The sequence below is a fragment of the Sciurus carolinensis genome, chromosome 7 (assembly GCF_902686445.1).
Source record: "Sciurus carolinensis chromosome 7, mSciCar1.2, whole genome shotgun sequence".
Classification (NCBI taxonomy): Eukaryota; Metazoa; Chordata; class Mammalia; order Rodentia; family Sciuridae; genus Sciurus; species Sciurus carolinensis.
The window spans coordinates 148,251,586-148,276,441 of record NC_062219.1 but is presented as its reverse complement, the minus strand read 5'-3'; the positions used below and the strand labels follow the sequence as shown (position 1 = coordinate 148,276,441).

Genomic DNA, 24,856 nt, shown 5'->3' with positions numbered 1-24,856 from the left:
TTTTGTTGTTTAAGATTTAATATTTATATAATACTTACGTAAATATTTAATATTTAAACATGGGCACCCACCCATTCTTTTTCTGTAGATTGATTCTTTAGGTGCTGTTTCTCCTTTTAAACCATTTAAACTATTTTGAAGATGATCATTTCATAGCAAGTGTTCTTCATAATGCAGTAAGGCGATATGCTCTCAGAGCTTTTGTTTCTTAAATGCCTGTAGTTTAAATAATTAATAGAAATGATTACTGAGTTCTTCACTGAGACATAGTCATAGTCTGAATCCTGAAGGGAAAATGTAAATTTAATTACTAGCTAGAAGAATTATCAAGTTCTTTAATTTTGTAGGTGAAAACTTTTTACATAATTTTCCAGTGAGTTTACTTTTCTGCTTTTAAACTTGGTAAATGGCAATTTCAGTTTTCTAATATTTTAAGTGGTTTTATACTAGTTAGAAGTATTAAGAATAAGATTCAGAGAAACATTGGCTGTTGTTTTTTAATGTATGTGACTGAACCGGTTTTGTTGGCTGTTGCCTTTACATTGTGGGGAATGTTTATACACTCCTGTATAATCACCTTGGTTTTTCCCATTTTCTATTTCAGATTTAGAAATGCCATGTTAAAGAGCATCTGTGAGGTTCTTGATTTGGAGAGATCAGGTGTAAATAGTGAACTAGTGAAGAGGATCCTGAATTTCCTAATGCATCCAAAGCCTTCTGGCAAAGTGAGGATCAGTTTCCACTATTTTAATAGCAAATTAGCCATTAATGGCCTTTTCCTTACTTTCTCTTTTCTGTGAAACAGTGTAATTAAACAGCCGTATTGTGCTTGACATTCAGTAATAGTTGCATTTAAAGAATATGCCTTCCACTGGTGTAACTGCAACACTTCATGGTAGAAGTAATATGGAAGGAATAGGAATATGTTCCCTTATATCAAATATGAGGGGTATTAAGATTAAGAAAAGTAAATGTTAAGTGGGACAAAAAATACAAACTAGGGTTGTGTACCTAGAAGGTCCTTGAATAGAAACAGGTTAAGTGTGAGGTGTTGGACTGGGTGGGGAGTGGTAATGTGATCTTGTAATAAGGATAGAAAAGACTAGATGAACTGGTTATTTTCTAGATCCTGGAATAAAGTTATGATTCTTAAAACAGGTTTCCTGGATTGGGTTTCTAGAATTATCAGCAGAGCCCTGGGAACTGGATAGGAAAGTAAAATGGCCATCTAATTTTCCCACTCTTCCTAAACTTTAAGTTTACCCTAATTATTTAACAGTAACCAGTGACACTGGTGATTTGTCTGTTGAAATGTTACTTACATGATCTTGCATTTTCAGCTTGTTTTAGGTCCGTTGGCCAATGTTCCATATTCCTTTCTCATTTTGATAGGAAAAGAAGTGTAAAGAGGTCTAGCAGGTCTAGGACGGAGTTCAGGGAAATGCCATCTGCATGGGTGGGGGGATATGGAGAGCATGAAGAACCAAAATAAGAAAATAGCTCTGAGACTTCATTTGCCTGCTGTTGTCCTGCTCACCATAGCCAGACAGGGACAGATAGTTAAGATGCTACTTTCATTAAGCAGCTACAAACTCAAAAGGATATAATGTTTTTTGTTAGCATCAGATTGTCTTACTTGAAGACAGAAGATTATATTTTTATTTTCTAACTTTATAGCTGTACTTGTGCTTTTTAAGGATTTTGTGTGGCAAATTGATCCTCAGAAGCAGTGACCATCTTCCCTTATGAGGGATATGTTTGTATTTGCCTTTTCTCAGTGATTTTCAAATTTATTGGTTTTAAGATTCCATTACACTTTGAAAATTGAGAAATTCAAGAGCTTTGGTTTATGGACTTTAATTTTCAAGTAACATTAAAAAGATATTTTGTGCAAAACGTGTATTTTGAAGAGTTAGAGTGGCATTATTTTGGTTTTGCACATCTAGTTAATATTTGGCTTAAGAGAAAACAGCTCAATTCTCTTTTGCTTCTCATTCAGTCTCTTACAATGTACTGTTTTGTCTACAAAGTAAATCCAGCCTCACGCAGGTATGTAGTTAGAAAAAAATATTTTTTAAAGTCCTCTGAGATGCTGATGGGTATTCTGTTTAATAACAACTCAAAAACACCACAGGTGGTAGTTTCTTAGCGATTAATTGTAATGTTTAATGTAGATCTGAAGGCATATAAAGGAGCTTGGGTCTTTTGCACATATGTGATTTTGTAACATTATGCCTTTACCATTTGGAAAATAATGCTTCCCTGAATTGTATAATGTAGATCTTACTAAATAATACAGATCTTCCAAATGCACATTTCATTAAGCATGTCAAAAAGTCACGTCTGTCAATATAAACACCATTTTGTCAGAAAAACCTTTATGTACTGGGAAGCTACCACATTTGCTGTAGAAGATATGAAGTTTCCAGAATTGTAATTTCTGCTTGATTTTGTAAAACTTATTAACAGTAAATACTGTCAGTTATTTTCCTTGAAATAACAGTTTTATCTGCTTGCTTTTGAAAGCATGTCTACCAAATACCTAAATTCTGAATGGCCATGATCATCAGGTCTTTAAAAGCTGGGGATTTGATCCCCAGCACTGCCAAAAATAAAAGGATGCTCCATGAAAAACGAACTAGTTTAGCTCACATCTCAAAGAATTGCACAAATGCTTTCCTTGAGAAAACCACTGAATATCATTGTGCAGCCAGGGTATTTTATGTGTATTCCCCAGTTTGTCACAGATGCTAAAAGGACCCATGCTCAAGGGTTGAAGTAACACAAGTAATATTTATTATTTCATGGAGGACATTCTTAAAAGTAGAGTAGTTTTTTCTTTCTTTTTTTTGTTTTTTTTTACTACTGGTATGTAGTTGTGAGGGATACAGTGACTACTAGTTCATTTTGCTGCCTTGATTAATACCAAGGTGTCTTGGTGAATACCCACGTATACTTTTGCACAATTAGTGCAAATTTCAACACCATAAAAAGAGCAAATAAGTAATATGTTGATGTTATTATGAAAATAGTCAAATATATAGATTCTTGAAGTGGTCTCAGGGAACCCCAGGATCTGTGAACCACATTTTGAGAGAATTTTGGTACTAGAGATTTAAGGGGTGCTTTACCACTCAGCTGCATCCCCAGTCTGTTTTGCCTTTTTTTTTTTTTTTTTTTTTTTTTTTTAATTTTGAGACAGGGTCTTACTAAATTGTTTTAAGTCCTCACTAAGTTGCTAAGGCTGGCCTCCAACTTGGGATTCTCCTAAATCTCTGGGATTGCAGAGTACCACTGTGCCCGCCTCTAAAATCAGTTCTTCACATGTGACCCTGTGGTGATTACTTCTTAATCTGATGATATTAAATTGAGGCTATTTTCTGTGTTACTGTAAGCTACCATCATTTCAGAAAAATGCTAAAAGCTCATTATTTTTTCTATATAATACTTGTAAAAGTATTAAAAGGACACACATTCATCATTGATTGTTTTACTGACTTATACTTTTTTTAGTTAGATTTAGTTTCCAAAAAGAGGTAATCCTATTGACACTGGATTCTGATCAATAGATTTATACTGTTAGAACCAATGTAGTAAGGCTCTAAAGCATATTTGTATATTCTTACTTTGTGTTTTTTGTTTTTTTAAATTTTTTTACAGCTTTTCATTTATTTTGGGGAGTTGTGTTTTTCTTGATTGAATAATTTAGCATTCTTTCACTTCTCTTTATAGATTTGTCTAGCACCCATTCTTTTCCCATTGTTACTAATTATATATACAGAATACTACCTGCATCTGGTTTCTGAGCTGAGATAGTGAAGGATGTCATATTCTAATACATTTGAGACTTGGAGTTCATATAGTGAATAGTAAGAGTTTGGACAGTGAGATTTGCTTTTTCTCCAAATAGTGCTATTAAAGACGTAATGTAAATGGAATTGGGTCTTGATAATAGTTCAAGTAACAAGGATATCTGTATACATTCAAGAATTTTTTTGTTTTTGAGTACTGGGGATTGAACCTGGGGCCTTGTACATACTCTGCCCCTGAGCTGTGTGGTTCCATTTCTTACTGAGACAGAAGTCTCACTGAGATACTCAGGCTGGCCTCCAACTTGAGATCCTCCTGCCTCAGCTTCCTAAGTAGTTGCTGGGAGGCATGTGCCGCCATGTCCAGCCTCAAGGAAGTTTTTTTTAAATAGCGAATCATCTCTGAGAAATTTTTTGGGATTGAGCCACTAACTTAAAATTTCTGGAGTGATCTAAATTATCTGTTCCCCAGTCTACCTTTAGAATAGCGGGGTTGTGTGAGCAAGCTAGAAACTGTCCTGTTGTTTGTTTTATTTGTAGATAATCTGAGAGCACTATCTTATACAAAACAGATACTTGTTCTTAATTTTTGTGTAAGGTACCTGTGACTTTTAAGAAATTGAATATTCCTGGGAAATACCTATGGTTCTGTTAAATTTTTTGAAAAGTATTGTCTAAATTGCCACAAACATTTATACAGTTTAATATATGTTGAGTATCCCTTGTCTGAAATGCTGGGACCAGAAGTGATTGAGATTTGGGATTTTTTTTTTTTTTTTTTTTTTTTTCCAATTTTGGAGGACTTCCATTTAAATCGAGATGTCTTGGGGATAGAACTCAAGTCTAAATACAAAATTTATGTTTCAAATGCACCTTATACACTGCACCCTGATGGTAATTTTGTACAACATTTTAGTTTGCCTGCTTTTGTTTCTTGCTGTTTGGGGGGAGTGGGAAGTTTAAACCCAGGGGCACTTTACCACTAAGCTACATCTCCAATGGTTTTTATATTTGAGATAGGATCTCTAAGTTGCTGAGGCTGACCTCAAATTTGTGATCCTCCTTCCTTAACCTCCTGAATTGATAGTACAGGCATGTACCACCATGCCCAGCTCAAGTGTGTGCCTGCATTTTGACCATACTTTGCATCACATGAGGCCATATGTGGATTTTTCCACTTGTAGTGTCTTGTCAGTTCTCAAAAAGTTAGAATTTGAAGCATTTTGCATTTTCAGAGTAGGGATGCTCAATCCATACTTCACATTATAGTATTTTACCTTAATGTTTTTGCTTATTGCAGGACATAATGTAACATAGGCAAAAAATAAAAGAATATAAAAGTTAGTTATGTATGGTTTAATTGAATATTAGAGTAATTATAATGCACCTATTTTGCGGTTCTTAATTGGTTTTGTAATTAACATACCCAACATTTATTGCACATTCAGAAGCATCAGCAAAAATATGATCCTGGCATTATTGAAAATAGAGCCCAAAGGCAATATGACAGTTCTTTCATAAATTCAAGATAAATAATTGATGATAAGGTTTTATTTTCTTTATTAATAGTGCCTTCCATTCCTTTTGCTTCATAGACCCTCTAAAAGCAAGGAGATCCTCTGGCAGTGACAATTTTAATGTTATAAAAATGAAATAAATTATGTCTTAAAATAATTATGACAAATTGTAAACAACTCTTTGAGCTTAATACAGTGTGTGCCCTTGGTTTCTGGTTCCATGTCAGAATCTAGAATACATATCTCTTGACATTTGGGAAGTCTTTCTAGATATTTAGAATATGAATAGAGTATTGGTAATATAGTTTTAGGTTAACTTGACATATTAAAGGAATTCTCTATAAAGCCTCTAAGGTTGTATTTTTTGAGAGATGAAATTGAGAATTATCAGAAAAGTTGATTGACTTGGAAATCTAATTCCGTACTGGTGGTGTTATAAATTTTTTATACAGCCATTGCCAAAATCTAAAAAAACCTCTAGCAAAGGCAGTAAAAAAGAACGAAATAGTTCTGGAATGGCAAGGAAGGCAAAGCGAACCAAATGTCCTGAAATTCTATCGGATGAATCTAGTAGTGACGAAGATGAAAAGAAAAACAAGGAAGAGTCTTCAGATGATGAAGATAAAGAAAGTGAAGAGGAGGTAAAGTATTCTATTTTTTAAAATTCATTCTTTCCTTGGGGAGAGTTACATATTCTTGGTATAAGAATAGCCAGAAAATAACTCTGTATTAGTTGTGAAGATGCAGAAATAATTAAATATAAACCTATTTCTTTCCCTTATGGAACATCTAGCTTTATTGCCAAGACAGAGTATAAAAGTTGGAATATAATAGTCTGAATGACCTGAATTTGAAATGTGTTTTGAGCCCGTTCTTGGCTAGAGTCGGTAAATGGGCAGAGAAGCAAGAGGGATAAATATTCTGAACAGGAACACATAGGAGCAGATTCTTGGAGAATTTATTTTATTGTATATTTTATAGTTGACATGAACCAATTTGTGCAAAAAGAAAGGGGTTTAAGGACCATCATTTGTGTGGGCATGTTATTTAATGAAAATCAATTTGTTTGAAGTTCGATTGGTGGGTAAGTTTGATATCACTTAGGGGAAAGCCTGTCATTTTTTACTTGGGAGTATTTGTAAAATGTTGAGAATACTTATCTTCCAGAGTGAGACATCAGGAAGGAGGTAAACTGATGAAACAGAAGATTTTAACTTTTGATGTATATCCTCAGTCAGGTAGGTCAGGGAGAACAGGTGCAGATGTACCTGTACCTTCCTGTTGTTAAGGTGGTTCAGGTAGATAGTATTTAATTTTGTTTCAGTGTTTTTCTTCAGTGGTCAGAACTTGCTCTATAAATTGTGTAAACTGCCCTGTTTTACTTAGGGACTCGGTTAATGCTGGCATGACATTTTGGGCTAGGTAATTCTTTGTTGTGGGGGGCACCTCCATTCTCCAGTTGTGATAACTAGAAATATCCTCAGACATTGTCAGATGTCCCCTGGAACAGGGGATCATTCTCAGTTGAGCACCACAGAATTAGAGGGATTAAAAATAGTTGTGAACTGTTATTTTGTATGTGTGTGTTTAGTATTTATGTGTCTTGAGGTATTTAAAATTCATCCTTGTTTTAATGTCAAACTAAATATGAACTGCTTCATAATTTTGAAAGATGGTTACAAGTCTAGCAGGTGCTTCATAAATATCTTAAGTGTCCTTTTGTTTGACAGAAAGGAAGATGAGTAATCTGAGCTCTAGGATTTCTATGGCTTAGACATCTGAGAGGAAAACCTGTTTATTTATATGTACCTGTATAATTGTGATAGGTCTTTTTTTTTTTTTTTTTTTTTTTTTTTTTTTTTTTTTTTTTAAGTTGGTTTTGTTTGGGTACTGGGGATTGAACCCAGGGGTGCTTAACAACTGAGCCACATCCCCGGTCCTTCTCCCTCCTACTTCCCAAGACAGGGTCTTACTAAGTTGCTAAGGCTGGCCTTGAACTTGGGATCCTCCTGCCTTAACCTCCTGTGTCACTTCTATGACAGGTGTGTGCCATGGCATTCAGCTAATTGTGACTTTTCAATTAATTTTGTTCTGCATTCAGATTTCTGGTCATCTACCATGTATTGTTCACTGTTCCCTAAGATTTTTTTTAATATATCTATATATTTTTAGTTGTAGGCAGACACAGTACTTATTTTTATGAGGCACTGAGGGTCAAAGCCAGTGCCTCACACATGCTAGACAAGTGCTCTGCCAGTGAGCCATAACTCTAGCACCACAACTCTTTAGGGAAAGAGTTAAAGCATGAAAAGTTGTAGAATATTAACATTGCTCTTTTTTTTTTTTTTTTGCGGTGCTGGGGATCGAACCCAGGGCCTTGTGCTTGCAAGGCAAGCACTCTACCGACTGAGCTATCTCCCCAGCCCTGCATTTTTTAATAGAGACAAACTGTGTTTGTTTTTCAGACTCTTATAAATAGTTGAATTCTGTATACAGATCTCATCTGATTTATAACTATATTTTTTCTTGGATAATGATCACATGTGGAAGTGTCCCACTATAAATCAAAGCTTTATAGTGATATAAACTAAGGTCTGTTGCTAGAAACCCTGGTCAAATGGTGGAAATCCACTAGGGTTGGGGGATAATGCTTTTACAGATTAACTGTATAAAAGTCACAAGATAAAAGCCATATCATGTTTTATTAGAGGAATTTTAAATTTATTACTGGTCTCAAAAACTTTATTGCTGATTGAGTTTGTGTGAAAGGGTCTGATGGCCTTTGAAAGTAAGTTCTAGTGGGAGGAATGATATTTCTGTGGTCACTTTGTTTTTCTTTATTTTATGAAGTCTTGGTTAAGTGGCAACCATGTTAGGGACTTCATAAATGAAGATATTGAAGGTATTTGGGGTTATTACTGCTCTTTTCTAAAAGGCCATTAAGAAAAGAGTTTCAGGTTATCAGAAAAGTTATGGTTTGGCTATGGTGGGTTTTTTGGTCTTTGTTTTTTTTTTTTGTTTGTTTGTTTGTTTGGTTTTTTTTTTTGTACCAGGGATTGGACCTAGAGGGGCTTAACCACTGAGCCACATCCCTTTTTTATGTTTTTTTGAAATATGGTCTTGCTGAGTTGCTTAGGGCCTCCTTAAGTCATCCCACTCCCTCACCCCTCCATCTCTAAATTGCTGAGGCTGGCTTTGAACTTGTGATCTTCCCACCTCAGCCTCCTACGTTGCTGGGATGATAGGTATGTGCCACTGTGCCAGTCTTGTCTATACATTATTTTTAAATAGAAAATTACTAAGTTAATAGTTTTTGGTTATTACCTGAAATGTTTCTTTCATAAAGACTTTTCATTATTAGTTTCATTTAAATTAGCCAAGAAGCTAATTGAAAATTTCTATTTTAAATTCTTTGTATCTAAACTGTGAACTTAGGTAGATTAATTTTATCATAACCAGTTTCCTCTGTAAATTCAGTGATTTGACCATAACCAAAATGTAATCTGTATTGTTAGAAGTTTTAGACAGAAATCTAGTTCAAATTATAGTTCTATGGGTTATGTGAGGTTGAATATTATTCAGTGACCTGCTGATTTTCATATTTAACTTTATCTGTGCAGGAGAATTAGGAAGCCACTGAAATCCAAACAGTTAACAAAAAAGTCTTTAAAAAAAAAAAAGAAAGCCGATGTAAGGTTTAGCATATTGGCTGATAATTACAAAAATTTGAGGTTTTCTGTTCTGTACTAGTTTCCATGATATGCAGTGAATAATTCACAAAAGTTGTATAATCCTCATTTTTCTCAGGCAAGAGGATGCTTATTAAGAGTAACTTTGGTAATTAATTCCTTCATAAAAGAGTTTCACTAAATTTCCCTGTTTGGCTGTTGACATTGACCTTTTAGGACAACAAAAAGTGAGTTACTAGAAACAAGAAACTAGTAGATGAAGTTTATTGAAAATGAGAAAATGTGAATATAAACAAGTTTAGTTATTTTCTATGAAAAGATTCTGAAAACCATCTGATTCCCATATTGAATTGGTACCTTTAGGGGAAGACTGCTTAAATGAGCAGGTAAGATCATATTAACAGGATCAGAGAAATAGTGTACAGAAAAAAAGGGAGACAGTGCCCATGGAAGAGAAAATGTGCCTATACCTTAAAAAGATACTTTGTTTCTTTTTTCAACTTATCCTAGTAACTTTTTCTTTAGTTGTTGTTTCCTAGTATTTATCTGAATCTTCCCATACTTATCAGGAATGTTTTCAGCTGAGATAATTCACAACATTACTAATGTCCACAGCAGGACTTCATTTACCATTCATGACAAAAAGATAAGTAGTTCTGGGCCAGCATGACAACTTAGGAAAGGATTTGGATGCCATCTCTTCCTGAGCTAGTATATGGCATTTGACCTTATGATCCACAGGATGGTTGCTTTAGCTTTAGACATTGTGTCCATATTCCAGACAAGATAGAGTGGAGGACATTCTCCCATTGATGTCATCCCCCCACCTGACACCCACCAAGGATCCCTTTATCAGATATCTCCATGTGTATGACTTTGGCCAGAATTTTGTCACTTGACTGCTTAGCTGCAAGGAAGCTGTGAGATCCAGACATTAGCTTTCTTGAATTCATTAGAAGGAAAGCAAATCAAAAGCAGGTTGTTGAGTGATCCATCCTACAAATCAGAGAAACTCAGTTACAGTTTTTGGTAGACTTATCTATTTGGACCATTAAAGGAATTTTTTTCGTGGTAGTAGGAGGTGAACATGAAAGTTTTGTTATCTCTTAATTATCGTTTTGTTTGTTTGTTTTCTAGTACTGGGGATTGAACCCAGGGGTGCTTAACCATTGAGCCACATCCCCAGCCATTTTTAATATTTTATTTAGAGACAGGATATCCCTGAGTTGCTTAGGGCCTCACTAAGTTCCTGAGGCTGGCTTTGAACTCTCGATCCTCTTGCCTCAGCTTCCCAAGCTGCTGAGATTAGAGGTGTGTGCCACCATTCCTGGCTTAATTGTTTTTTTAAAACTAAGAAATCTCATTATTTGTTCAGAGGAATTACAAAACTGAATAAACCATCTAAACCTTTTGTTGGAAGGCAAAGTTCAGTGATCACCATAATAAAATCCATCTAGACTTAAACTTGCTTTCATTATCTTCTGTGAAATACATCTACACCAGCACATTCTTTTCTCTTGGCATTCTGGATTTTCTCAGCCAAGTTGTTAAAAGAATAGTGTACTTTAAGCTAATTTTTATCTTGTTCATCTATTCACCCAGTCCAACCTTTCGCTGTGAGGACAGAATTCTGGCTCTGTGACAGGCTTCTTTTTTGGTGATCCTCCTTCAAGAGCCCTGCTGCCTATAAAAGATAGGTAAGCCTAAACCTCCCAAGATTTTTTTTTTGCCTTCCTTCACAAAATGTGTTGTTCCTCTGATTCTGAACCTTCATGGAAAAAATCTTTAAATTTTTGTATATTACTAATCTTTAAAAATTTACATTATAGTACATTGTACTATCTGAGATTAATGGTGGTCATCAGTTTTTATCTGTTCCCCTGTAGCTCATCAAAAACCTAAAGTGGTTGATGGTCCTGATTGAACCACAAGCAGCGTATTCAGAAAGAATAAACCAAAATCTTCAAAAATAAATCCTATGACAATTTGGAAACTAGCCTTTTCTTAATTCTTTTTTTTATCGAAATTTGTTACCTATATTTTCCCCCATACATTTATATATTTTGTTAAAAGATTATGTCTTGGATCCTATTTGATGAAATAACCAAAATGAGTACCTCCAACATTTTTCCTTTATAATGACACATAATATCTTTATTATAACTGCTAGTTTTTAGAATATTTTAAAAGAGACTTGAAGGGCCAATACTTGATTTCTAATGTGACTACATTTTGATTGATTCAATAAATTGGGGGTATGCTAAGTGCTGTTGGGATTATACAGAAGATATTTTCTACCCAAATGCCATTTGATAAATAATACAGGATTTCAGAGAAGACTCTGTTGAGAGAAAGCTTAAGGGAGATACGGAAGAAGCATCCAATTCAGGTTGACGATGGGAATATAGGGGAAGTTGGATGTGTGAACCAAAGGTAGGGTGGTTTTGTGGTGCCACAGAAGAAGCAGAACAGTAAGGCGGAGCCAGGAGTAATGCAGGTTGAAGTTACGCTGTAGAAAACTCATGAGGTTGGGCATCATTGAGACTAATAGGATCTTTTGGGATATATTTAAAGCATTCTCATTTATTGAAAATGTTTGTCTTTATACCAAAGCATTTTGCTAAGTGGAGGGGTGGGGAGAGACTTATGTCTTACAGGAACTGACGGTTTACCGAGAGAGAAATATCACTCGATAAGCATTTATTGATAACAGAAATGGAACCTACTATGTTCCGTGTGCATCTTACATCTCATCTCATTCTTGACTCATGAGAAATATAGCCTCACTTTTGTACTTGGAACGAATAAAGCTATAATAAATACCTAATGACCTTTTTAAGTGCTTTTTATTTTTCTAGAGTTTCCAATTATACATACTTCTGTCTTGAGAGTTCTTTCTGTTGAACTAATGATTAAGAATAAAATTTTACTTTACAAGTAGCTTTGGAGAAGTCAATGAGTATAAGTCTAATTATCAAAACTTAAAACTCGGACTGGGGGGGGGGTGTAGCTTAGTGATAAGTGCCTAGCATGTGGGAGGCACTGGGCTTGATCCTCAGCACTGCATATATATAAAGGTATTGGGTACATCTGCAACTAAAAATATTTTTAAAAAACTTAGAACTGTAAAACCTATTAACATAAATTTTCTTGAATGCTTTATCTGGTTCCTGCCAAATCAGTATAAATCTCTAATAATTCATAATCTAGTCTTGCAATCAGAAAACTCTGGCCTGTACTCCAAATCCAGCCTGTGCTAGTTTTTATAAAGCCCATAAGCTGGATGTGGTTTTTCCATTTTTAAATGATTAAACAGTAAAATGCAACAAAGATTCTGTGTAATTGGCAAAGTCTAAAATATATACTATTTGGCACTTTATGGAAAAAGCTTGGTGACATCTATACTATAATTATATTTCTCATTTTATATGATATAGCTAGATAAGTCAGCTGTGGGACTTAAAAATAATATGTAGGTATACTGGGCACTGTGGTACACACCTGTAATCCCAGAGGCTTGGGAAGCAGAGGCAAGAGGATTGCAAGTTCAAAGCAAGCCTCAGCAACTTAGCAAGGCCTTAAGCAAACAGGTGAGACCCTGTCTCTAAATGAAATATATAAAAGGGCTGGGGATGTGGCTCAATAGTACCCCTGGGTTCAATCCCTGGTAACAAAATATACATATATATATATTGCATATATATAAGTGTATATGTATATATATTGATGTATTTGTGTATGTTGGTGCCCTTACTCTTGATGGTTTGATCTAATGGTCTTGTCTCTCCCACCCCTTCAAATGTACAACCTATATAGGTAAATAGTGCCAGAGGATAATGTTATTAAAAATGAAGAGTTTTGACTGCTTGTTAATGGGAATCATCTTTGTCTTGCAAGAGGGTAATTTTAATGAAATAGAACATCAGGATTGAAAGAGATCTTTCAAAGTTATCTTGTCCCCGAGTATCTTTTTCCATTTCAGTTTTATAGATAATTATTAGCAGTTACTAAATGCTAGTTCTAAACTCTGTGCTATCTGTCAATAGGTAATTAACAAGACCTTTATTCTTATGCATTTCATTTGAGTAGGTAGGAGGAGAGGTCAAAGATTAGGAGGAAAAAAAAAAACCAGTAGAACATAAATTAAGGACTAAAACAGAAAAATCCTGGAGCCAGTTCAGAGTTTGGACTGTAAGGGCCAGAGATGGCCCTGATGCAGAATTGGTTTCCTTTGTTGCCATTCCATATTTTCTGCCAACATTTTAACTTTGGGGTTATCATTTGCAGTATTTGTATGCAATGGGGAAAAAAATCTAAATTTAGCATGTGATAAATAGATTACATGGTATCTCTTGGCTTATTTTAATTTAGTTCTATAATTTCAGCCCTGGCCTAAAAGAGGTACATTAGTCATTCCTCAAGTAATTTATTGAGTAAGAAGCACACTGGCCCTAACCAAGGGTCTTTCCTTCTTACTAGTGAGTTATTGACTCACTTAACTTCTCAGGTACATTTCCCTCATTTTTAATGAAATAAGCAGTTTGGGTTTTGCTTTGGCTTTTTTGTTTGTTGCTTTTGGGGTTTTTTTAAGCTCATGAGATTGTGTATGAATGCTGTGCTACACAAATGTGTTTTTCTTTCCTCTTGAAATTACATCCGTCATTACTTCCTGGGTTCAGAGCACAGATAAATCATTCTTGCAAATAATACAGAGATGAACATAAATATTTAAGTGATCACTGTAAACAACACTTTTTTAGGTGCTTAGGGCCTGACAGCACTAAATAAAGGTAGTCAGTGTCTATTCTTGTGGAGATGGTCAGATCTCCCCTTAAGCTTGCAGGGTAGTGGAGAAACAGGAAAATAACTGTTAAACAAATATAGTAAACACCTGTTTTCTTTGCTGTCGTGTGTATTAACACATCCTCAGAATTTCTTAGCTATGACCATAGTTAATGAAATCCATGATGCCTGTAAGACATGTTGTTACATAAAGTGTACTCTAGTGCCAGATGAAAATTACAAGAAGTGTTAAAGTGGCGCCATTATCACCTTGTTTACAGATAAGGAAACAGGCAGAGAAGGGCGATTTGCATGGGAGTGCAAAATTAGTGGTGGAGTCAGGATTTGAACCAGAAATTTGACTGTAAAGCCCATATTCTTACTGCTTCACAGTACTTTGCACATAGTTGGGATTAATGAATTTAAGCCATGTATTGTTGGGGGTGTAGTATAATTACATTGATGGTATTGTGAAAGATTTAGAGAGGTGATTCCTCAGCTGGGTTTAGAAGCATGAGCAAGATTTTCCTAAGTAGAGGAAAGGAATGAAAGTAGTACTTTGGAAAGTTTTTTTAAAATTAAAGTGGGCATATTTTAACCTGCCTTCTCAATTCTCCCAGTGTTTCTTCACATTACTTCTAAATAATGATGATCCATGTTTGCCTTAACTGTAAAAACCTGTCCACTGTGTCCCAATACTGAGGTATGTTCTTTGATATGTCTCCATTTTCCAAGTTATCTATACGTAATAACTTATCTTCTGAGTGGGAGAACCCATCTACAGGACCTGAGCCAAGATAAGAGCTCATCAGCTGTCCTACTACTATGCCCAAGTTAGTCATTTTATCTTTCCCAAGTCTACACAAATCAACCTAAAATATACTGAATTCCTACTTGAAGTTTGTCTCAGAAAATTGTATGACTGGTTATTGAAGATAAATGAAATCCAGTATGAATAACATGAGATTCTGGTATTTGAGGGTTAGGTTATTATATGTACCATAATGTATGAAATGAGTATGATATATTGTGGTTAATATGTGTTCTTTTTTTTTTTTTTTTTAGCCTGCAAAAAACTTATTTTGCTTTATTTTATACTAAAAAGATCTCTTGTTAATTACATGTCTATAAATTGGTCTGGAATAATATTTTATCAGCCACAATGTTGACATACAATTCTCTTTTATTTCCTACTTTGTCTGCTTCACTTGGTATAATTATGAATTCCTTCACTGTAGTGGTAATAGCTCAGGGTTTATTATAATTTTTATAGATAAGTCAAAGGAAACTTAAGATATTATACATTTTCAACATTTACTTCTTAACCCTCTTTTTTTTAAAATTTTTATTATTATTGTATACAAATGGGATACATGTTGTTTCTCTATTTGTACATGGAGTCAAGGCATACCATTTGTGTAATCATATGTTACATAGGGCAATGATGTTTGATTCATTATTTTTTTTTCCCCTTCCCCCCCCCCCCCCTCGCACCCCTCTTTTCCCAATATAAGTGTTCTTAAGAATATCTGACTACTTTTAAAATTTTTATTCTGTATATCTGCCCTGCCTTTTTTTTTTTTTTTTTTTGGCGCGGTGCTGGGGATCGAACCCAGAGCCTTGTGTTTGCAAAGCAAGCACTCTACCAACTGAGCTATCTCCCCAGCCCTCTGCCCTGCTTTTAAAGAATACTTACGAACTTGGAGTTGTTAGGAGAAATCTATATTTTCATAATGCAAGAATTTCTCACTGCAAAAGGAACCACTCATAATAGTAATAGCTAATTTGTTTCCTATGTGCCAGGCGCCATTAAGAATACTTTCCTGCATTAATGCATTTACCGCCCATAAGACCATAGGTAATACTGCTTTCCTTATTTTGTAAATGAGGAAAATAGGGCCCAAAGACACACTGGAGCTTGGAATTTGAAAGCAGGCCAATTTGCCTCAAGAGCCCACACTCTAAACTCTGTATTTGTATCTTTTCTGTAGTATGTTTGCAGTCTTTTAAAAATTTTGTTACTAGATAATAGGCTAGTTTTCCACATAAACTAGAACGTTATTTTTCCTAAAAAATGATATTCAGTATAGAAAGATATAAAGGTTTATGTGTTTGTCAGTAAAACATTGTGGAGATAGCTTGATTCTTATTTATCACTACAATATTTATTGCTTTGTCAAACTATTAGCCACTCCGAATTTATAGGTTTAAAATGGTACCATATTGTATATGACTCTTAAATTTTAAATGATAAACCTCCCTCTTAAAAGGCTTTGGATGTTTTTTTGTTTGGTTGGTTGGTTGATGTTTTTTGTTTTTTTTTGGTACCACACGGATTGAACTCAGGGATGCTTAACCACTGAGCCACATCCCCCAAATTTTTTTTAGAGTCAGGGTCTCACTAAATTGCTGAGACTGGCTCCGAACTCTAGATCCTCCTGCCTCAGTCTCCCGAGCTGCATCCAGCCTCTGGATATATTTTAATTATCTAATTCTAATTGCCTAATTTGAATGGGACTCAAGTAAGGATGCTTATATTGTTTGTTGCTCACTCTCCCCAAATCTTTGAGTAATAACTTAGTTTCTTGTCCCGATTTTATTAGCCTTTCACTAAAGAGTGATACACTGATAATTCTGCATGTTAAGTGTGTCAACAGAATTTATGGACTTTTAGTATTTCCTTATGGAGCCTGATACAGCTTGTAGAAAGTAGGTGCAGGCACCTAATAAAACTTAATGTAAGATAATTATAGAAAAGATTAAACCATTGATTCTTGTCCCTTAGTCCCTACTATTTGGAACATCAGAATTAGGAAGTAACAACGGCCTCTAAACAGCAAAAATTAATGGTAAAGCTCATGTACTTGTAGAAGGATGTCAGCACCTTGACATCTCGAGTGAATTTTTTAGTAGCAGCCAAACTAGATGTGTTAGCTAGTTCCTAGCCAAGCGTATATCACTGAAGTAGTGCAGGTATGTAGGTATGTATAGTAAGAGTATTGTAACAAAAAGAAATAGTCGCTAAAATCCAATGAATTGCACTTAGAAATAATCTGAACCCAGACTAAGGTTTTTTTGGAATAAATTGTTTTGTACACTTAAATCTGAAGGATGCACAATGTTTCCGTTTTTTAAAGGAAAGGATGATTTATAATTTAACTCAAATTGTGTAAACATTTGAGAAACATTGTCAAGTTATTGACAATAGTTTTAGTATGTAGAAGTGATTTTAATTTATCTTAGGGCATTTGTTTATATGGAACGCTTTGCCTTTGAGAATGTTAATTAAATTAAGAATAAATGTTTTCTAATTTCAGAGGCCCTGGTTGAGACAAAATAACCATAAACTATAATTTTGTCATTTTAATCTGTCTTTAGGTATGCATTTTGCTTTGTTTAATCAGTTACAGATGTTTTGTTTTGTTTTTTTTTGTTGAGGGGTTACTGGGGATTGAACTAGGGCACTCGACCACTGAGCCACAACCCTGTTTTGTATTTTATTTAGAGACAGGGTCTCACTGATTTGCTTAGTGCCTTGCTGTTGCCTAGGCTGGCTTTGAACTCACCCATCCTCCTGCTTCAGCCTCCTAAGCTACTGAGATTACAGGTGTGCACTACTGTGCCTGGTTAAATTACATGGATGATTTAGAATATTTTTTGGAATCAGATCTATATATGAATTTTGGCTCTTTATCAGTGTGAGAGTGGACAAGATAACCTCACACTGAGCCTTAGTTTTCTCATAGAGTCATAAATATTTATTGAGCAGCTACTGTGTACCAGGCACCATTTTAGGAATTAGAGATACATTGTTAAACACAAAGGGAGGGGGCATTTTCATGGAACTTAAGATTGTAGTTGGAAGAGAGGAAATAAATGGGATGATACTATCTGTATTTTAGGATTTTTAATTTTTCCCCTAGGATTAAATGGAGTAATACAAAGTTTTCTGTCCATCCAGCAGAATAAATGTGGGCATCTTTTATTTTTTGTAATTGTTTCTTGATTTATGATTAGACCTATGTTGGGGTAAATTTGTGTTCAGTGTATTAGGCTTCTATCAAAAGTTGATAATTAGTGATTTTAATTTATAATAACCTAGTACATTAATTTTCTCTAATATTGAGAGGCATAGAGGAATAGCAGTGAATCACATCAACATAGGTATTTTCTTTCCTTTCCAATAGCCACCAAAAAAGACCTCTAAAAAAGAAAAAGTGAAACAGAAAGCTACTTCTAAAAATAAAAAGTCTGTAAAAAGTGCAAATGTTAAGAAGGCAGATAGTAGTACCACCAAGAAGAATCAAAACAGTTCCAAAAAAGGTAAGTTAGAAATGACATTATCAACAATTTTAAAGGTACAAAGTATATGTTGCACATATGTGTGTGGAACACAAGTAAGCTGCAAAATCAGCATGAAATTTTAACACATGTTTTATAGGTAGCTTATGATAAATTATAACTTTTATTAAAAACTAAAATTTTAAATTAAGTGGTGATTTATAATTTGGGGGTCCAGTACTCCATTGGGATTCTGAAAGCTTATAAAATTCTTCCGGCCTTGCCTTAAATATTAATTTACTTTGCATTATAAAAAAAATTTTACTGATGTTTAATATCTTGCATTTAGAAAGTGAATCTGAGGATAGTTCAGATGATGAGCCTTTAATTAAAAAATTGAAGAAACCACCTACAGATGAAGAATTAAAAGAAACAGTAAAGAAATTATTGGCCAGTGCTAACCTGGAGGAAGTCACAATGAAGCAGATTTGCAAAGAGGTAATTAGACAAATGTTTAAATCCTTTTGCTTTGCCTTGAAATTCTCTTTCACCTGTTCCTTAATTTGAAGCTACATCCCTTTGTGCATTCATTCTTCAGATAAATATTGAGCTGTGATATAATAGGCACTCTCACAGGTGCTGGGATCCAAATATACAATCATAAAATAGTCAAAGTCTCTGTCATAATGGAGTTATTTTATGAATAACAGAATGAATAAAGTCAGAGTGAACAAAATTTGGATGATGTGTTCCAAACCACATAGGAAACTTTCCAGATCTGGAAACTGTCAATGTATTCTTAGATTGTGTTAATTTCAAAAAACAATCTCCTGCCACCTTATTCCCTTAACACTATGGTAAATTAGCTGTTAAAGATTAGGTTCTTCTGTGAAGTTCTTCTAAGACTTCTCAGAAAATAATGATGTTACCTTGAATATGATTTCATAGGGATTCCATATCCTAGATCCAAATTGGGAGATTTGATAATCTGGTTTTTATGGCAGAATGAACTTAAAATTTTGAAACATACCAAAGGTAAAATAGCTCATGCTTTTTTAGATTACAGATTATTGGTTTATATTCCTGTTGAACCTGTACAACATATCAGGCACAAGGCTAGATATTACAGATAGGGAAGCATCACTTGCCTTCACATAGTGCTTATGATCCAGTGGGATAGAAAGAAACAAGTATTCCAGTAAGAGTGCTGTATGCATGGTGGAACAGTACAGAAGAAGCTGCAGCACCACAGAACCAGCTTACCTGCTTAGGGTTTAGAGCAGGAGCTTGAAAGAGTCTAGAATAAAGCATCTGGAAGAATTTTTAACTGAGTTTTTAGTAGACAGTAAGCTGTTCCAAACAGTTGAGGCCAATAACTCACTCACTGAAAAAATGACTTTGAGAAATAGTAATAAGTCCAAAATATTTTTAAGACTGGGATTGGAAGTAAGTCTTTACAGAAGTAAGGAGAGAACACTAAAAGACTTTGGCAGATCTTATATATGCCTTGTTAGCCTTGTTACTGAATTTTGGTTTTGTTTTTTGTTTGTTTGTTTTGGGGGGCCATGTGCCAAAGATTGAACCCAGGGCCTCTGAGACACATCCCCAACCCCGCCTCCAGCCTTTTTATTTTTCATTTTTTTTTTAAGACAGTGTTTCACTAAGTTGCTTAGGGTTTTGCTACTTTGCTGAGACTGGCTTTGAACTTGGCAATCCTCCTGCCTCATTTTTCTGAGCTGCTGGGATTTACAGGGATGCCCCACCACTTAAAACTAATGGGGAATCAGGAGGCTGGGTAGATTACTGAGAAATATTTGTCAAGGCATAAAGCAATCTTGTTTTTTTTTTTGGTTTTTTTTGTTTTTTTTTTAAGTTACCTCAGTGACATCATGAAGGGGTAGCCTGACAAAGGATGAGATGACTCAGTCAGGAAACCCAATTTATATCATAACCAGAACAACAGGGGTGTTGCTCAGTGGTAGAGTGCCTGCCTAGCATGCTCAGGACCTTGAGTTTGATTTACAGTGCCACAACAAAAGCAACAGGTTTGCTATCATCCATGTCAGAAGAGAGCCTGATCAAAGATTGCTTAATTGAGGTATAAGAGCTTAGATAGCATTATCATAATAGAGAATAGAGCAGGAAGAATAGATGTTTTCTTTTAGATATTTTGAGTTGGAATGCTTAAAATAACCAGGTAAATAAAGTTATGGACGTTGTGATTCTCCATTTTAGAAAAGAAATCTAGACCAGATACTGCTAAGAGTTGACCAGGAATATAGATAAGGTGGCCAAGAGAAGAAAGGGTAAGAAATGTAAAATGGTCTCAAAGACCACTATCATCAGAGTTGAGAAGTAATTTCTATAAAATATAAGAAAATAGAGTAAAAGAAAAAAGGTCAGGGCTGGGGAGATAGCTCAGTTGGTAGAGTGCTTGCCTTGTAAGCACAAGGCCCTGGGTTCAATTCCCAACACTGCAAAAAAAAGAAAAGAAAGAAAAAGGTCAGGGGGAATGGGGCTAGAAAAACCAAGAAGAGTCTCAAGAAAGAGAGCACTGAGAAAAAAACAGAAAAGACATGCAAACATACATACACACTCATCTTTCTAGTCGAGGAGATAAAAACTGAAATATTCTTACTTATTAGATTGAAGAAAGTTATAAAAATGGGTGGTTTTCATTGTTAGCATTATGTTAGGACTAATGCCAGGTACTAATATGCTTAAGTTGTAACAACTTCTTTGGAGGACAGGTAGGTAGCATTTTAAAATTTAAATTGCAGATACTCTTTAACCTAGCAATTCCACTTCTAGCTGTGTGTTGTAAAGACATAGTCACATGTGTACAAAAAATGTTTACAATTATGTTTATTATATTTATTAATGCCTATTATTGAAAAATCAGAAATGGCCATCAATAGGGAAATGTTTAAACCGGTATATCCATATATTTTGTACCACCATGTAGCAGTTCAAAAGAACATGGAAAAATTTCTCAGATAATGTTACATTTTTTAAAAATATAGAATATTATACAGAAAAATTATATTGCCATTTATATGTGTGTTTGTGTATGTGTGAGAGAGAATTTTTAAAAAGGTTTGGAAGAGTACATACCAAACAAATGAGGGCAGAGTGGAGAAGAAATTGAAGGGAGATTAGATTAGTCCATTTGAAGGATTTCTGTGAATTCATTTTTTTTTAAAGGCATTAATGACACGGAGGTTAGGTGAGAAAGTCAACTTTTTAAAGACAGTAATTGGGAAATGATAATACAGTAGCAGCTTTGAGGGATGATAAAGTGAATTCCATATCAAGAACTAATTAGCATGAATGAGTATTTATTTTGTTTCAAGCAGCTTGAAGTTGGTGAGAAAATATTTTTTAAAGGGACCAGAGAAGAACAAGCATGTGTTATGCCACTGGCAAGTGCTGGGAAAGGACAGGTGGAGCTGTAGGGGGACTGAGGGGTAGAGCCCTGTGGAGGTAAAGGAGATGGGAACCCTTAATGAATGCAGCCAAAACTGGAGGGGATATAGGTGTGTCAGAAAGTTAACATGATAATAGCTTCTTGGCTAAAAGCAGTAAGGAGGTGAAACTGCCAACAGGAAGAATAAAGGGAGACCCTGACCTGAGACTGGGGGTTGCTGGAAAGCTAAAGAAGCCAGTCATGGGCTGCTCAGTTGGTGGAGTGCTTGCAAGGCAAGCACAAGGCCCTGGGTTCAATCCCCAGCACCGCAAAAAAAAAAAAAAATTCTGACCCTGAGCTGTGATAGCTGTGATAGAAATAAAGCCCACAAGATGCTTATAGGACAACCTGTGAGCAATTATTGTTGGGACTTGAAGTCAAATAGCAGGTATAATGAGACCGAGAAAAAAAATTGACAAACAAGATTGAAACTTAGTCAAATTTTAGGAGTTGAGGACTCCTGAGACCACTTGGATCTTAGTGAATTTACTGCGGAGAGGATTCAGTGGATTAGAGAGGCGAAGTTACAAAGAAGAGGGTATATACCAGAAGATGTTGCACAGAGCCAGGCATTGTGGCACACACCTGTAATCCTAGCTACTTGGGAGGCTGAGGCAGGAGAATCACAAGTTCAAGGCCAGCTTCAGCAGCTTAGTGTGAGACCCTGTCTCAAGATAGAGCCAAGGAGGTAAACCAATGGTACGCACCCCTGGGTTCAATCCCCTGTACTGAAAACAGAAAAGTGATTTCACAGATGACTAGTGTAAAGAAGTTAACTGGGTGTTTTCTTAACCCATATTTATTCAGTCCCCACTTCCAGTTTATAAAGCACTGAGAATGTCTGCATGTTCATTTTCTGCTTTGTTATAAAGTGCTCATTTGCAATACAAATGAATACTGTTGGAATGTACATGCAGCTGTTTGTGCATATTCAGAGACAATCTTGATTTTAAATTTTTATTTTTTTTCCTTTTTGTTATAGGTATATGAAAATTACCCTGCTTATGATTTAACTGAGAGAAAAGACTTCATAAAAACAACTGTAAAAGAGGTAAATATTTCAATCTCTTCATAGTTTGATCATTTGGGACGTGTAAGACGAAAGATTATCATTCTGTATATTTTCCCAGAGTATTTGTCATTAAATATCACATTTGATCCTCAGATTTCTTCAAAATAGACGGGGGGGGTATATATTTAACAAAGTGTGAACAGTTTGTGATAGAACCTGAACTCAGATTAGATGTGAGCTCACAGCATACCTAGTAGCTGGGCATCTCAAGAGCTGCTCAACAATTTCAGGGCAGGTTCCATCTACCAGGACAAGGCAGGGGGAATCCATAGTAGTTGCAGTTTTATATTGACCTACCTGATTTTGCAAGGTCACAGTAATAAAACACACATTAAAAAATGGGGTAAGGTTTTATGATTTATGTATACTTAATCTACGTCAGGCATGGCAAAATAATGTTTCTTTTTCATTACAGCTAATTTCTTGAGATAGAGGAGAGACAGATGACTCGTTTCCATAGATTTGAAGATCTGATTTATACCATTATACCAGCAAAGAGAATGTATTTCCTTTTCTAAATCCTTATTAAGCATTGTGTTGGTAGGACTTACTGCTGACCTTTTTATCTTGAGTGTTACATAAATCAGTTGGCCATTTTAAATTGCATTTCTATGCAGTTTTTAGTTAAAATCTTGCATGGCAGTAATTGTTCCTTGCTTTTATAGCTGTATTTTGTACATTTTGGATTTCTTTATATAAGGTCATAGATTCCTGAACTGTTGTGGGTTTTAGTGCACTTCATATTAGATTGCTTAAGACATATTTTAATCAAGTAGAACAAAACTATTATAGCCAGCATTTATACATGCAGAGACTTGCAGTATTTACTATATATTTTGAATACACATCTCTTCTGTCAGTATGAACACTCAGTGGCAGTGTGCTTATCTTTAACAAGCAACAGCTGGCCAGGTGACTAAATTGGAACTTTTCTCCTGCATGTGTATATATGTCAAATTGTCAGCATGACAGAAATGACAGATGTTATTTTTGTATTTTTAAAAACCAATTTGTTGTATATAAAGTTTTTTTTATTTCTTTTGTGCAGATCAGTTTTTAAATTCAACGTAGGTAGATATCTTTACACTCGTAAACTATGAAATGTCAGTGTTTGGCGAGATGTGTGACAGCAGTGGAAGTCAGAATTCAGTGATGGGAACTCTGAAGGAACTGTCTAGTTCTGCTTTGCCTCCAAAGTGTCATCTGTTTGTAGTTTGTGTTAATTCTGCAAAAGTATCTGTGGATGCATTTTATATTAAGGACAGACCAAAATCAACACATCAAAGCTTCAAGAACTTTGGGAAAGGGTGGGAGTAAGTACAAGCACATTTGGTTTATAGTAAATGAGCTGATTTTATTAACTGCTTTTGACCATATAAAATGCTGATATTTACAGGAAACCTGGCCACCTTCATAATTATGATAAAACTACTAGGTATAATGCCAGAAGATAATGTGTAGGTAATAGCAGTTATCTCTGACAAAGAATTTCTCAAAAGTAATATTTTTAACATTAAAAAAAAATTAATGTGGAATCAGGGCACGTGGGTTTTAAATTTTGGCCAATCAAGATTCGAGGTGATCAACATAGGGACCATTCCTGGTCCCATCCATGACAACTCCCCCCCCCCCCCCCAAAAGATCCTGTACTTGGGATGAAACCCAGGGGTGCTCCAACACTGAGTCACATCCTCAGCCCCTTTGGAGACAGGATGTCACTAAGTTGCCCAGACTGGCCTCAAACTTGTGATCCTCCTGCCTCAGCCTCCTGCGTAGCTGGGATTACAGGCTTTCATCACCATATCCAGCCCACTCGTGAATTACAAGACTTAAATTTTTTTAAATTAGTGGTCTTAATCAGTTTAAACATGCTGCCTATGAGATATTTGATGTACCAATTGAGTGTTTAAAAATCTTTGCATCATAGAAATGTATATATAAATGATTTAACAGGTATTTTCACAGGTTTGTCTCTTGATAAAGTCAAGACATTAGGGAAAGGTATACTTAATAAAAGTGAATGGAATAAGCAACTAAATGAGACCTAAAAATTGGCCTTTGATTTTAAATATCTGTTCTTACAAGCCTTGTCAATAAAAATTAAACAGTCGTGTTTTAAGTCTCTTGAGTTTGATGTTTTACTATGTTTGGTTTTTAAATGGCTTTAGCACTGTAACAATTTGAGCATTACACATCATATCAGTTGACTATTTTATAACCCTTCAAAGGGGAAAAGAAAG

The 24,856-nt window shown here is 35.1% G+C and overlaps 1 protein-coding gene across 2 annotated transcripts in view; it reads left to right on the top strand.

Moving 5' to 3' along the window:
- Dek (DEK proto-oncogene) overlaps nucleotides 1-24,744 on the top strand; it is a 31,378-nt gene extending 6,634 nt beyond the window's left edge. For both annotated transcript variants that reach the window (XM_047558569.1, XM_047558568.1), the window contains exons 6-11: nucleotides 605-725; nucleotides 5,779-5,967; nucleotides 17,985-18,120; nucleotides 18,428-18,576; nucleotides 22,527-22,595; nucleotides 23,032-24,744. In XM_047558569.1, coding sequence (XP_047414525.1) covers nucleotides 605-725; nucleotides 5,779-5,967; nucleotides 17,985-18,120; nucleotides 18,428-18,576; nucleotides 22,527-22,595; nucleotides 23,032-23,043 — 676 coding nt within the window. In that variant the 3' untranslated portion in view covers nucleotides 23,044-24,744. The remainder of the gene's footprint in view (nucleotides 1-604; nucleotides 726-5,778; nucleotides 5,968-17,984; nucleotides 18,121-18,427; nucleotides 18,577-22,526; nucleotides 22,596-23,031) is intronic.
- The last annotated feature ends 112 nt before the right edge of the window (nucleotides 24,745-24,856 follow it).